The sequence below is a fragment of the Grammomys surdaster genome, unplaced genomic scaffold (genome assembly GCF_004785775.1).
Source record: "Grammomys surdaster isolate TR1022 unplaced genomic scaffold, NIH_TR_1.0 220, whole genome shotgun sequence".
In the NCBI taxonomy this organism is placed as follows: Eukaryota; Metazoa; Chordata; class Mammalia; order Rodentia; family Muridae; genus Grammomys; species Grammomys surdaster.
Window position 1 is genome coordinate 9,254,752 of NW_021604665.1, and position 16,055 is coordinate 9,270,806.

A 16,055-nucleotide genomic window follows, 5' to 3' on the forward strand; every position below is an offset into this window, starting at 1 on the left:
ACTGAGTGTTGTTTGCCTCGTTAAAGAACTCACCTAAAGAAGCCTTTATTTAAAAAGAAATACTCAGCTCATGATGAAAGATTAGACTTTAAGAAGCTACATGAAGAAACAAACTCAATACATAAAGAAAGTACACCTGATAAAGTATTTAAGACTTTGTATTTAGCAAGAAGATTTGAGACAGGATTCCCATAAGCACAGTTTTCCAGACAGTCATTAATTTAGTTAATAGGAAAGTACCAGGTGTTCACAGTGCTATTATCTCACTAGAGAAAAGCCTTTATACCCTGGCTGACTAATAAAGACCTCCGCTTCCTCATAACTCTTGAATCACAGAGTAAGCATGGCCCAAACTGTTTTTAAACACATCAACTCTTCTACATGTTCATGTCTCAATTCTAAAGTAACTATACCCATACCTGTCTGGCAAACTGAAAAGAGTTAACCTCAAAGCTCCAAAGTTACATTCCATATGGAAGGATAGCCACTCATTCTATATCACTTTCAATGACTATACAGCACAGGAAAAGGCTACCTGACTGCACTCTTGAATTTATAGATGCTTTTCTTAAAATATCAACTTTTTCTGAGCATTTCTAGGCTCCATTTTGGCTTTCTTAGCTCAAATTCATTTTATATTTGATCCAATCAAAGGAATAAGAGGATATACAATAAACGATATTGTTACAGGAATCAAAAGTCTCAGCTCACTAAACCCCAATTTATCAGGGCTGTGAATCCCATCTAGGGGTAGTCTGCACACAATCAGGTCTAACCCAGCAGCAGCACAGGAAATCCCTACAGGCACAGTGCTCACGACACCTGGGTGGTCACCATCTCAAGCAACACTTGTCAAGCATTTGTGTGACTTAGCTGTAGAGTTCACAGCATTTTAGTTAATTATACTCCTAAAAAAATTTTTAGTGAAACAAAAGCCAGCTCAAAGCTCAAAAGGGTTAGAGGAGACACTGATGCATGAACATTAAAGTACATGGCCCAGGGCCACCTCCTAACATTAGCAACCTAGGTGCTGTGTTTGAGGTCTGCAAAGGAGCCCCATAAAGATGGGTACATGTTGCTGAGATGCTTACCCTTTCTCCCAAATATCTTCTGACTTCGTTACTTTTAAACCTTCTCTTCCACTTTAAATCCTCCTCCCAAACACCCCTGTCTTGTCTGGATCAGCAATTCAGTCATCCATAATCTGGCTCCTCTGAGTAACACATATCTGTCTACTACACTGTACGTGTACTGGAAACAGATCAAGAAACTGCTGCAGTTAAACCCTCAGCTAAACGGGCAGCCCTGCCGTGCTGCCACTTTCAAAGCTGACACTGCCAGTTATCTCCAAAAACACTCAAGGGCTCACTGGTGCCAAACAGGATGGCCCTGCAAGGAAGTTCATGGACTGCAAATGTTATGTGGTGTCATAACAAGCAATTATGTGCCAAGACTCTTGGGCTGATGCTAACCACTGAAAGACAACTTGGGAAATGTGGTGAGTCCATCCTCGTGAAACCAGAGCTCCAAGGGAGCATGGCATTTAACACTGTCATTCATAAGCCTTCAGGGAGGAAAATCTGGATCTTTATAAAGCTGAAAATGTTAATAACAGTTTTCCTGCTGCGACCCTGGACTCCAATAAATAGGACCACTGTCACTACCCGAGCAAAGATAGCAGCAAAGTTTACCACCTATAGTGTATCTGGAACTCAAAACAAAGCAGGTTACCATAGTACAACGAAGGGCAATGGCACGGTGCACCTTATCATCTGCACTGTCCTATCTAAATGGGTACAGCTCACTGTGTAACACAAGCCTGGCAGGCCAGGCAGCAGAGAAGGGCAGAGACACTTGAGGAGGAGGCAAGAGATGCGCAGCAGCCTGGACCTTGGTGAACAGAACTGTAAAGCTAGTTCTTGCTTTATTTCTTTTCTCCTGTATTTTATCCTAGTTCAACACACTTCAATTCATTCCTCCACTTCTAGGTGACTCAAATATCTGAATAAGAATAAAATGAAATCAAAATCTCATTAACAAGGCCATTAAAGCTTTGTAAAATGTGCAAAACTGCCAATTTGACAGAGAAGTCATCCCACTCCTGGCTCTCCGGCCATCAGTCCACTAACAATCATCTCTAACCTCACAATGTAGTGAGCTTTCCCACACACAGCCTCATTCAATCCCGACGGCAGCTCTGAGGCAGGCAGATTTCCACAGAAACCCAAGCTGCACAGTCACTCGGCCGGCAGACAGTAGAGATGTTAAATGCAAGCCTCACACTCAGCTACGTCCTGCCCATACTTAACCTTACGCCTGGCAAAGTGGAGGCAATCCTTTCAGTTCGACACAGCTCAAGCTCTTCCACCTCAGATCACATACCCTTGCTGTTTTAGAAGGTGACTTTTAGAAAGAATCACCATAATGGCTGAGCAGACTGACTGCCTGACTCACCAGCCTGGCTACGAGCCACAGGTCAGATAGAGAGGGTCTAGAAGCAGCAGTTAAAAGGACAGAGCACTGGCTCAGTCTACTAAAATTACAGAAGAGCTACCTGCTGACCTCAGAACACAGGGCCATTGATTAAAGGAGAGCAAGCTAGAACTGAAATCAAAGGGAATGTCGCCTTCTGATTTTCAGGGCAACTAGCTCACTCTGGTGGAGAGAAAACTCAATTGCAACTTAACTGCACAGCCACCGGCTTACCTCAGCAACACACTCCAGAAACCGGAGAAAGCAGCTGACCTTTGGAGCAAACTTCTTGAGACCTACTTAGCAATCGTTAACTACCTAAATGGAGGAGGTCAGCAACGTTCCATCTGCAAGTCTGTTAGCTGAGAAGGAGAGGCTTCTTAAGCACACATCAAGTGCAACCCCAGAGCACGTTAGAAACAGCGGCACACACATCCCTACTCAGAATCAGTAGTCTAGCTTCTAAAGCTACAATGGCAATTTTCCACTATGGTAGAAATTAGCAAAATTCTAACAAAGCTTAGTCATAAAAATACTTAATAAAATATTACTTAATACCTATTATATACTAATCACAATAACACATGCTTTAAAAAAAAAAGGAGTGGGCAGCAGGTGACTGGACAGCTTGAAGACAATTTTTAGGAATTGGTGCAGAAGAGACCATAACTACTTCAGTCAGACTGAGTGTGAAAAGGGTTCCTGTACTATCAGCAAGAGGAGTAAACCAAACCCCAAATGGCTGCCAGCAGGAGAGCCCAAATGCTCCTCAAGCATGAGAGAAATACTATGGGGGACAGCAGCCAGTGATTTTTCACACAAGACAAGTTGAGTGATGTGTATGCTCACGTGAGAGATTTTCAACCTACAGTACAATCCACAACAAAGATGGAAAGAACACAGCCACAGAACCTTTTGTGTACAGCACCTGAAAACATATTTACATGTGGTGTCTGTACTATAAAAACACCCCAGGCTAGGAATACAGCTCGAGGGTAAAATGTATGTTTAACATATATATAAAACCCTGGGTTTGATGGTCAACACAGAAGTAAATTTGTTTTAAATATACTTAAAATTCTTAACAGTGACTGTATTTAGGGGAAGGAACTTGGGAAGGAGAGGTTTATATTCAACTAATAATCTTTAGAATCTATGTTTTTACCTATGTATTCCTTTCATTAAATGTAAAAATTCAGTTTTAGTATATATAGAAAAGCCAATCAGACAATATGGGACTCCTGCTATGATCTCACTGAAACCATTATGACTCTACTATACAGACTCAGAACAACCAGCTTGTATTGGGAGTCCATGATGAGAACATATACACCCAAGAAAGGACTCTGGGTTGTTGGAGATTGGTGCTAATGCTTTGAATCTGTGTGTGCAGATGCTGAAGGTCCTTGTTCCCAACTGGTTTTTGATCTATCAATAAAGACACCAGTGACTAAGGGCTGGACACAGAGATACTTAGAGTTGCTCAGGTAGGACACAGAAGAATCGCCAGGACTTGGAGAAGGAAGGACCAAGACAGCCTCAGGAGATAAAGCCAACCAGCCATGTGAGACTGGGGTAAGTGGCCAGTGGCCTACGGTAGCAGGGGAAGGTTTAGGAGTGCCCAGCCTTTGAATTAGCCAAGGCATATTAAAATTAACTGGCATATATGTACATGTGTTTTCCATTCGTGGATCCAAGATAGCTCCTGGGTGGGTGTGCGCCTGCAACCAGCTGAGAGCACAAAGCGGTGCGGCCAAAAATTCCCGAAACACTGGGTAATGTTTGTGTTCACAGTCACCTCTTGTGGCTTGTAAAATCCTCACGTCCGCACTCTCCAGTACAAACTGTTTCACCATGTTCTGGAAACTAAGATGGGAAGACAGATATTCTGGCTTCCTCATCCCCCAACCCATGAATAAACTGAGGAGGCCACATCCAACTCTTTCACTAGAGTGGGAATGAGTCTGGGTCTCTCTCTTACTCATACTCAATTAAAAACTGAAGGACTCTACCGAGTCTAAGGTAAGATCTATTTCATGAGGATTTTCCAACAAAAATAAGCTGAATGATTCAGTGTGGAATTCTACAGTACATTACAGTTCAAATCTACCAGCAAAGAAAGGGAAACACATGAGGAAGAATTAGCTATCAAAAACCCCATTTTCACAATGAAAGACAAAATCATATGCCACACAACACAAAAGGCAGTGGCTTGGCACAACGGTGAGAGTTTTAAAACCACAAACGATGCTAATGTTGATTCTTACCTAAGGCAGCAGCGTCTCCTTGCTCTTGGCTCTTTTCCAAAGAGGCCATCATTTCTGCATGTGCATCGTTCCACCAAGGACTGTACTTCAAAATCTGTTCAACTGCCTCATCTTCAAAGAAGTCAGCTCTGCTCAAAAACAAATGGGCTTGTTAAATCAGATTGCACTGGCTTGCTTGCTTTCTAATCTTAATTTATCACATTATAACAGAAATAGAGACTACACCAATTCAGTACACAATCTGAGAGAAAATTGAGTGTTGTGCTGACTTTCTTTATGGTTACTAATCCCATAAAGCAAAAGGAGCATTAGTCATTCCTGATCCTCTACACAAAAAGCACACAAAGAGCTATCCTACCCTGAGCTCTCATCCTACACTGACCATACTGCCATCTAGAACTGATTTGTGAGTAGCACAGGTTAGAGTAATGTTAAGATAAATGAAATGCCTTTCAGACTGAGAAGCAAAAAAAAAAAAAAAAGCAAACAGATGAGCCTGTAATTCAGGATGCTGCATTTCCACAAAGAGACTGAGGACACACTCACATACTCACACACCGAAACACAGTATTCAGTGTAAACACTTTCTACTAAAATGCTAGCTACTTCATTTAGCTCTGTTAATCTTAACAGTTCCTTGATTTTAATTTTTTGAAAAAGATGAAAACAACCTTTATAGACACCAGAAAACCTTCTGTACTTTCTCAATTTTAACTAGAAAAACAAAAGGTACATTTGAAATACACCTCTATCTCTTTTTAGAGGACATATCCAGAAATCACATGATCTTGTCTTCCAAGTTGAAAAGTAGTGTTCTTGGGGAAAGTCTACACCAAAGTCTACTAGATGAGTGTTTGAATCCATGATGCCTTCCATTCCTTCCAGCATCACTGCCTGAGAGGGATTCTACTAAAAATACTCATTTTACATAGGTGGAAACTGAAGCCTAGAGAGGTGATATATCATGGCCAAGATTTAAAAACAACAACAACAACAAAAAACAGTAAGAAGGCTGGTCAGATGGCTCAGAGGCTATGCATGCCTGCTCCTAAGCCTGAGTTTACTTGCAGCATCCATATGGTAGAAGAACTGACTCCCTCCCACGAGTTGTCTTGACTTCCACATGCATGCTGTAACATGTACAAGCCCATTTCATGGCCCAAAATAAAACCCTCCAAAATGATAAAGTTACTGTGGGTAAATATTCTCAGACAACATTCCAATAATCTAGAGTGGGATAGGTTGTTCTGTTTTCCATTTTTTGGATTATATTGAAGACTGAACCTCATGTTTCACAAATGTTGGACCTGCTTTCTATTTTTATCTTTGAGAGGGTCTCACTAAGTTGCCTAGTCTGGCTTTGAACTCATGCAATATCTTAGGCAGGCCTTGAATTTGTGATGTTCTCTAAACCTTAAACTTGCTCCTTATAGTCCTCACTAGTCTCCAGCATACCTTGGACTGTAGGCCTGTACCATCAGGCCCACTAATGGCTTATTCTTTACATTGTCTATAAATTAAGAGTTACATGCATATGATTCATGAGCCGAGGCGCACCAAGCATGGGCGGAGGCAGGTTTCACTCGAGAGCATCAGCCATCATGCCACTGGCCTCACAGCTGACAGAGCTAATGGAGCCCACAGAAGGCTGTGAGGTGGTCAGAAGGCTGTAAGAAGTCACGTGAGAAGAGGGTCAGAAATGTGAAGCAGAGGAAATCACAGAGAGACTTGGCACAGCTTTAGGACTGATTGACTGTGTGGGACAAAGATGCCAAAGACACCTGTTTGCTTGCTTTCTGTTTTTGTTTTGTTTTGGAGATTGGGGGTGGTGGGGGAGACAAGATCTCTCTGTGTAGCCTTGGCTCTCCTGGAACTCACTATGTAGACCACGCTGGACTCAACTTACAGAGATCCACCTGCAGCTGCCTCCCAAGTGCTGGGATTAAAGATATGTATCACTATGTTCTAACCCAAATAACAGTAGTGAAAACTAACAGACATCTGTAGGATGCCTAGCCCCTCTCTACACCTTGAACTTGCTTCTTCATAGCTGTGGTGGTTTAAATATGTTTGGCCCATGGGAAGTGATACTGTTAGGAGGTGTGGCCTTATTGGAAGAGGTGTAGCCTTGTTAGAGGACCACTGTGAGGTGGGTTTTGAGGTCTCCTCCTACGCTCAAGCTCCACGCAGTATGGAAAAGAGCCTCCTCCTGGCTGTCTGCTGAAGACAGTATCCTTCTGGCTGCCTTTGGATCATGATGTAAAACTCTCATCTCCTTCAGCACCACGTCTGTTGCATGGTTCCAGGACTCCTGCCATGATGATAATGGACTAAACCTCTGAAACTATAAACCAGCCTCAATTAAATGTTTACCCTTTTAAGAGCTGCCTTGTTCATGGTGTCTCTTCACAGCAATGAAACCCCAGCTAAGACAATGGCCCTCCACCAAATATGCCACTGACTTCCCTCACTGGAATGAAAGTGACATGAGTGTGGAGATCCTGTCAAAATCAAGTGCTATTCTTGTAAGCTGCAAGATGGAGAGTAGGAAACTCTTTCAAACAAATGCTTGTTGCACTAGCACACACACAAACAAAGGAACAAGACTGATGTTTTATCCAATGCTTCTTCCTATGCTTAGAGTGCTGAATAGAAAGCCACCCCTTCCAGCCTCCCAAATGCTAGCTGTAGTCTACTCAATACATCAAAAATCCAAAAAGCAAACAAACAAACAGATCAATGTGTCAGCCTCTTTAACAAACTCTAATAATGCAACTCTATCACAGCTTAAAATAGTATCCCAAAAAAGGCTTGGATCATTTTTGTTTTCTCATGACCTCACAGATGTTTAAAATGTTGATTAAATCCTTCTCCTGTTCTCACCAAAGAAATAAGCAAGATTTTATAAACTGGTTATGATAAAAATCCCCCCAAGAATCAAAAACAAATGTAAGAAGAAAAAAAAAAACCAATTTTCTACAAGAAAAGAAATAAAAGTATTTGGCCATATATAAAGGTAAAAGATTACTATGGAATACTTCAAGATGCTGTCTACAGACTTTAGTGTAAAAAACATCCAAGTCAGCAAATGGCTCACAGGTAAAAGCACTTGCCACCCAAGCCTGATGACCTGAGTTTGATACCTGGAACCCATGAAGGAAGGAGGACCAAATCCTGAAAATGTCGTCTGATGACATGATACATACTTTTATTCATACACACGGTGCTAACAAATAAAATTAAAACTTTCTAAAATCATGTCTACAGGAACAAAAGGTGTAAAAGGAATAACCGGAAGCGATGAGGTTTACAGATCACCACACACAGCACTCCCATCAGGCTGCGGGACATACTAACGTAATAATCAAACCACATCAGATCCCTATTTTACAACAGATTTCCAAACGGTCACAACCCTAAAGCAGATCGAGTTTACATTGAAATGTACAAATTCCTCTTTATAGGCAGCTGGCCCAACTCTGTCCTGTGTAGGCTAAACTCATGTTCATTTTCTAGAAGTCCTTTCAAAACCTGACACCAGCACTCCTCTGATAACCACTCTTTAAGAAATGGCAGGAACATTCCCCTCAAATGATTCAGGGGATGAGCTTCTGGGGCCAGTGAGATGGCTCAGTGGGTAGAGACACTTGTAAAGCCAGACAACCTGAGTTCAATCCCTGGAACCGTCACAGTGGGAGATTTGAATCCTGCACATCGTTCTCTGATCTCCATACCTGCTGTGCCACCTGTACATCTCCCTCTCATTAATTAATGTAGCTTAAAGTTATTTAAAGGAAATAACTTTCTGGATACAAAAGCACAGAAGATGGAGGAAAACAGGCTGCTTAGACTGTCATGCTGCCAACTCTAAACTTCAATATCCTCATCTTCTTGGGCCACAAACGTATCCTCCTAGACAGTTCTTCTAATTAAGCTACCTCCCACTTAAAATTTCAGCCTTCGAAAGCTCATTCTGTTTTCAGACTGGCTGAGAAATCTGCTGACAATGAAATTTCTACTTTAAATATTCAGCATGATTCTAAATGAGTTTCTTCAAATTACTCTTCAGTGGACCTTTAAAACCACCATTGAAGAGATAAAAGTAATTAGAAATGGCAGTCTAAATGGAGCAGAGTCTCTCAGACGTCCTCCACAGTATACCACAGCCCACTCTTCCCTGGCTCCCCTTCGGATGCTCAGCCATTCATCACCACACAGCGCTCATTCCATTTGCACATCACAAGATTCACTTCTGCTATTCCAATTAGTATCCCACTGGGTCACAGGAGACAGAATGTTAATCACAAGAGCAATGGCAGTTAGAACGGAGTAGTGTACATGAAAAGGAAATGCAGAGTGACAAAGAAAGCCTCTTTTCAAGTCCTACCCATCCACTTAATAGTAGTGTGACCTTGGGCAAGTCCCTTCACCTCTTTTCCTCCTTGTGGAATAATCCTATGAGGAAACATAAGCTGAAAACACTGTACAAAAATACCGGAAAGTGGTGATTACGGCTATATGGGTAACAACTTGAAATCATATGGGAAAAATAATAAATGAGCCCTACATCAACATATGAACTACACGCATTCTCTACACACTCTCAAAGAGTGAGGTATTTAGAGGCCCAGAGAAAAATGCAAAAACATGCTGTTATCTGGCCAATAAGAGACAGCATATCTCTGTTTCATTAAGTTCCTTACCCAAATACAGTTCTGATTGCTGGAAAGGGCACAACAGACACAGGTGGGAAATATAGTACAACTCTGATTAGGTTCTGATACTCTAGTACAAAGGACAACTATCTGGTCACTGCAACTGGTGGCAGATAAAAGTTCTAGGGAGATCCTACACTATCGAGAAATACAGCACATGTAGATCTAGATTCTTATGGGAAGCAAGACATATTCAGTTACATACACAGATAACCATGACAAAAATTCTACTTGAAAGAAGTAGTGTTTTAAGCATGGTGAGGAAACCATTAAAGCAGTGGTTCTTAACCTTCCTAATGCAGTTAATACAGTTCCTCATGGTGTGATGACCTCCAATCATAAAAGTATTTCATTGTTACTTCATAACTGTAATTTTGCTATTATTATGAATTGTAATATAAATATCTGATATGCAGGATATCTGATATGTGACCCCAAAAAGTGTCATGACCCACAGGTTGTGCTAAAGAGTTTATAAAGAGATCTCCATTGCATGTGGGTCCTTACCTGGGCAGCCCAGTACAGCTGGTTACAGTATTGATGGTATAGCAGGAGACAGAGGTCTCGAACCATACCAACGACTCATTGCAATGAGTATTTGCAAATAAAGTGTGGGCAAAGGGTATGGTTTGTTTTTTTGTTTTTTCTTGTTTTTGCTTTTGGGGAGGAGGTTGAAAGAGCAGAGAGTAGGTCAGAGGGGACTGGGAGATGAGTAGGACTGGGGTACATGATGTGAAATTCACAAAGAATAAAAATAAACATGAGTTCTCGGATGCTAGTATAAACTAAGCAGCAAGTTTACAAAGGTCACACAGGTACAGCCATTACAGGGTGGGTTAAATGGCCATTAGGGTTACTGTCTTCACTAATTCCAGGATCTAAAAATACGTCTTTTGAGGAGTTGGGGAGACGGATCACTCAGTAGAGTGCTTGCCATGCAAATACAACGACCTGAGTTAGATCCCCAGCACCTAAATAAAAAGCTAGGCATGGCAATATAGGGAAGACAGAGATAGATGGATTCTTAGAGCTCACTGTCCAGAGCTGGCCAGCCAGCCCGGCTGAACGGGTGAGCTCTGAGTTCAGTGAGAGGCCCTGACTCAGGAAATAAAGCAAAGAGTGATTGAAGAAGTCACCCACTGTCTGTTTGGCCTCCACGTGTACACATAACTACACAAACACATATACATGCATAAATTCAAAAGTTCTGAAAAATGTTAAGGAAGTATAAAGTTACTAATTTATTTAACTGTCACAAAGGTTCATACTCACAGATAATGATCTGGATCAAATTTGTCCAACTCAGCAGCCAGGCGTTTCTGCCTCCGTTCAGTCACAGGAGTGAAATCTGGATCCTTAATATCGATAACCTCACTCAGTTCATCCTAAAAACACCAGAACAAAAAAGGAACGCTATCTCAAATTCTTAGTTTTTAAAAATGAAACACAGGGAAGGGAGGAGGAATATGAAAGTTGGAAGAACTGTCTGATCACTAAGATATGAGATGCTTATTTTACTTAAATTCAGATCTAACAAACGTTTAAGACGGGTGTGGTAGAGCAAACCTTGGCTGCCAGCACTTGGGTGGCAGAGGTAGGCACTTGGGTAGGCAGATCTCTCTGAGTTCAAGGCCAGTCTGGTCCACACAGCAAGTTCCAAGCCAGCCAGAGCTACATGGTGAGACCTTTTAGCAAAATACAAAAAAACAACAATCAAACAAAAAAAAAAACACAACTGTTTGAACCCACTAATCTGTAGACTCTGATAGAAACTTCCAAATAAATCATCTCATTTAACCCATAAGACAAACTGATCAGCATCTATAAGGATATTAATATTTAACACAAAGGATCTTGCCACCAAGCCTGATCACCTGTATTCAATCCCTATTACCTATACAGTAGGAAGGGAGATACAATTCCTAAAAGTTGTCATCGTGACTTAGCACACATGCTGTGGCAGGCATACACATACACTTATTTAAAACTTTTGACACAAAAAGTAGAATAGAATAAACCGTCACAAACATGCAGTAACATTTGATTCTCTATCCATTCCCCTGTTCAGTCCTAGTGCTCTGAAAGCTCCTAAAGACAGGAGGGTCTGAGTGTATAAGGCATCTCTGCAGATACAGAGAGACCTGCCTTTCTTCCCCCTGTCTAGCTGGTCTCAGAATCACAACAGACCGTGCAAATGAAATCTACCACGAAATCTAGTCTACTACGTAAATGTGCTCGTCATGTAGGCCTGATGACCTAAGTTTAATTCCTGGAAACTACATAGAGACAGATGAAAAAGACCAACTCCATAAAGCTGTCCTCTGACTTCCATTTGCACATTTTAAAAATTTCATTATTTTTACTTATCTATTTTCATCTATCACTAATTTCATCATAATTTTATTAACCCATTAATAAAAAATTTTAAAGAATTTTTGAGTCATTCTGATGTCTATGACTTTGCATCTGAATCTTTAAAAATCTAATCCTAAAATCACCCTTACTGTCTTAAATGATGTGTACATACGAACATGAAGCATGTTTCCCAAGCAGAATTCTACAGAGCAAACATAAAGAGGAATAGTGAACTAACGAGACCTCATACAATCCAAAACATTCCCCAAATGTGGCTTTTGTTTGTGTCCACTCCCACACCTACTTCCACTCCAGGTATGAGCGCAGACCTGGAAGAAACGTAAAGGATCTAAGTGGAAGAAGTCAAGCAGTAACTTGGGAAAGATGTGTAAATGCAATGGACAGTAGTAAACTGAGCTGTATACATGGAAAGGCAAGAGTGACAAAGCAGAGCTGCCCTCTGAGTTAGTCCTAGGACCTTAAGCAATCCCTTCCCTTCTCTTCCTCATATGTCACAGCACGTTAAAGCTGGTAGCCAGAATGCAAGGTTTCTAAAACAGGAGTAAGCTGTGGGGAGTCATACAAGCACAGCCTCCCTACGTAACCAAAACTTCCAAATTCAAAAAAATTCTTGGGCCAGAGAAATGGCCCAGTGAGTAACCTGATGGAGTTCAATCCCCAGGATCCATATGGTAGAAGAAGGGAGCTGACACCCAGAAACTGTCTTCTGACCTCTGCCCATACACCATGGCATGCATACAAGCACACACACTCACACAAAATAAATAAATATGTAACTTTAAATCAAAATAAACTCTTTCTTACCACTAAGCACGTGGGTCTTAACCTAAGTATATCCAAATATAACGAAGGGATTCAGTGACCTTTTTGGAAGCCACTAGATCAACTAGAACATCTCAATACTTTCAAATACAAACATTTGAGGCAACAACCAGACAAATGCCTAGCCACTAAAAACTAAAATTTACATGCCAAAGTTCGTTCGCAATTTACTTTTTGAACACCTGGAATTCATTTTCCTACAGAAATCCCACTATAAACAGTAGTTAGAGTCTCAGGGCAGCCCTCAAGTTTATGCAATCCGTAATACACTGAAACAGAACATCCATGATGCGAAGAGCTTGACAAGCAGGCAGCAGTGTTTCCATGGGAAGACTTGCCGTCCAGAGTTGAATCCAGCTGAGCATCTGCTCCACAGTGCAGCATCAGTTCTTCCTCCCTCCCTCAGTTTCCTCACTGACATCCCAACTCCAGCCACAGGTGAGGGCACAGTGGACCAGGGCCTCAGGAGAAGCAGCACAATGAGTCTACGCCTTGCCTTGGTAGAACAGTATTATGGGGCCATTTCCTTCCTTTCCTTGGACTGCAAATCCACAGGATGATGCCATCCCTCCCTCAGCTCCTCTCATCACAAGGCCTTTCTCCTCCCTCCATGATTAAAGTGGACCCACATATAAAAGGCATGTCAATATTATCTTTAATCACAGTTGCAAAGTACTCATCATGTAATGTAAAATCTTCAGAGGATGGGTAACCACATAGACGTCTGTAATATTTTCTTGGGGAGGGGCAGCATTTGGTGCCACAGGCTGTTAGAAGTATTAAATGATATAATCCAGGACTAAAAACACCTACTAACATCAGCTTTCTTTTCCTCTCTGTTTCATGGCTGTTCCCTGACACTGATTTCCTACTGGGAATACAAATCCCCCTTCCATTTCAGACTCCTTACCTGGCAACAGCATTAAAAGTGTGAGTGTGTATGTTGGGGAAAGGGGGAGCGGTACACAAAACAATTATCACACTAGAACAGACTTAAGGTCGTGACTGCGCTATGACCAGTGAGGAATGACAGAAAACTCTGTATTTCAGAGAGTAAACGTACTCTCTGAACCCACATTCCCAGCTCTGCATCATCAAGCCAGGCTTGCCTTTCAAACTGATGCCAGTTTCTTTCCTTCTGGTCCAAGTACACCACGTACTAGATTCCTTTCCATTTATGGAACACACATCTCAGACTCCACTCTGACCCTCTGCATCGACAGTGTCCTTCTTATAACCCCATGTGTGTCACGTTCTCCAAGGGGTCACCTCTGGGTATCCTAGTCTAGACAGCTCCCAGTCTCACATACTGCCCTGTGTTCCTCCTCCTGTTACCACTGCCAATAGCTTGCTTACTAGCTAATGCTAGTATTAGCTAGCTTGTTGTCTACACGACTGTCTGCCTTCCCAAAGAATGCTTCATGAGGTGGGGGATCTGGTCTACCTTCTTTTTCACTGCGCACTCAGTGGGTGTGCTGGTTAAACTATAGTCATCATAGAGGAGGGAACCTTAATTGATAAAGTGCCTCCACAAAATTGGGCTGTAGGCAAGCCTGTAGGGCACTTTCATAATTAGTGGTTGATGGGGGTGAGGGACAGCCCTTTTGTGGGTGGTACTATCCATAGGCTATGATCCTGCGTTCTATAAGAAAAGTAAGCTGAGAAGATATAAGGAACAAGCCAGTAAGCAGCACTCCTCCATGGCCTCTGCATCAGCCCCTGCCTCCAGGCTCTTTCCCTGATTGAGTTCCTGTCTCGACTTCCTTCAATGATATATGAATGATATATCACTCCTGGGCATATACCCAGAAGATGCTCCAACATATAACAAGGACATATGCTCCACTGTGTTCATAGCAGCCTTATTTATAATAGCCAGAAGCTGGAAACAACCCAGATGTCCTTTGACAGAGGAATGGATACAGAAAATGTGATACATTTACACAATGGAGTATTACTCAGCTATTAAAAACAATGAATTCATGAAATTCTTAGGCAAATGGATGGAACTAGAAAATATCATCCTGAGTGAGGTAACCCAATCACAAAAGAACACACATGGTATGCACTCATTGATATTAGCCCAAATTACCCAAGATACAACTCACAAACCACATGAAGCTCATGAAGAAGGAAGACCAAAGTGTAGGTGCTTCAGTCCTTCTTAGGAGTAACAAAATACTCATGGGAGCAAATATGAAGACAAAGTGTGGGACAGAAACTGAAGGAGAGGCTGTCCAGAGACTGCTCCACCTGGGTATCCATCCCATGTGCAGTCAGTCACCAAAGGCAGACGCTGATGTGGATGCCAGGAAGTACATGCTGACAGGAGCCTGATACAGCTGTCTCCTTAGAGGTCTGCCAGAGTCTGACATATTCAGAGGCAGATGCTCATGCTAACCATTGAACTGATCATTTGGTTCCTTCCCAGTGGAGGGGTTAGAGTGAAGACTGAAGGAGTTGAAAGGGTTTGCAGCCCCATGGGAAGAGCAACAATACCAACCAGCCAGAGCCCCCAGGGTCTAAACCACCAGCCTGGGGAACACACAGGGAGGGACCCATGGCTCCAGCTGTACATGTAGGGGAGGATGGCCTTGCCAGGCATAGGTGGGAGAGGAAGCCCTTGGTCCCATGAAAGCTGGATGTGTGGGAGAATTCGAGGGCGGGGAGGTGGGAGTGGGTGGAGAGTGGGAGTGGGCAGGTGGGTGGGGGCACATCCTCATCGAAGCAGGAGGAGGGGGGATGGCATGGGGGTTTCTGGATGGGGGAGAAATGGGGTAAGGGAATAACATCTGAAATGTAAATAAAATATCCAATAAAAAATTAATTTTAAAAAAGAAAGAACCATTTCCTCACCAAGTTGCTTTTGGTCATGGTGTTTCATCACAGCAATAGTCACCCTAACTAGGACAGTGAGCCTGGCAGTCAGAAGGAAATCACTACTGAGTGCAGAGTGCACAGAGGCTGTGGACCAGTCTGCTTGCTGGAAAACAGATCCAGTAACAAGCACACAGATAAAATACCCAATCTCAAGGGGTGAACTAGAAAATACAAAAGCAACTCTCCTCAGCCCTGCTTACTCTCCCCTCCAGTCTCATGACTCAAGGCCACCACAGCAATGCAACAGATAGGCCACACACCAACCACCTAGCTACTCCCAGCTGGGCAAACTTCACCTGCATTATTCTGTACATCTACCTACCACAGCTCGGCTCAAACTGGACCCTAGTGAAAAACTACAGCAAACTAAAAAGCAAAGGGCCTTCATAAACTCTGCACACTGATTTGTTCCCCATGGAGCAGTACACTTTGGGGAAGCCTCAGGAAATGGGCTTAGCTGGTAGAAAGGAGTTGGTTACTGGGAGCAGGTCCTTATGGGTTTATTATCCCTGTCTATTTCCTG

At 42.3% G+C, this 16,055-nt stretch overlaps 1 protein-coding gene across 2 annotated transcripts in view; it reads right to left on the reverse strand.

Annotated features, from left to right (window-relative positions):
• Positions 1-16,055, reverse strand: part of Shq1 (SHQ1, H/ACA ribonucleoprotein assembly factor) — a 96,087-nt gene that overhangs the window by 67,838 nt on the left and 12,194 nt on the right. For both annotated transcript variants that reach the window (XM_028773066.1, XM_028773065.1), the window contains exons 5-6: positions 10,727-10,839; positions 4,740-4,867 (exon numbers count right to left, since the gene is read on the reverse strand). In XM_028773066.1, coding sequence (XP_028628899.1) covers positions 4,740-4,867; positions 10,727-10,839 — 241 coding nt within the window. The remainder of the gene's footprint in view (positions 1-4,739; positions 4,868-10,726; positions 10,840-16,055) is intronic.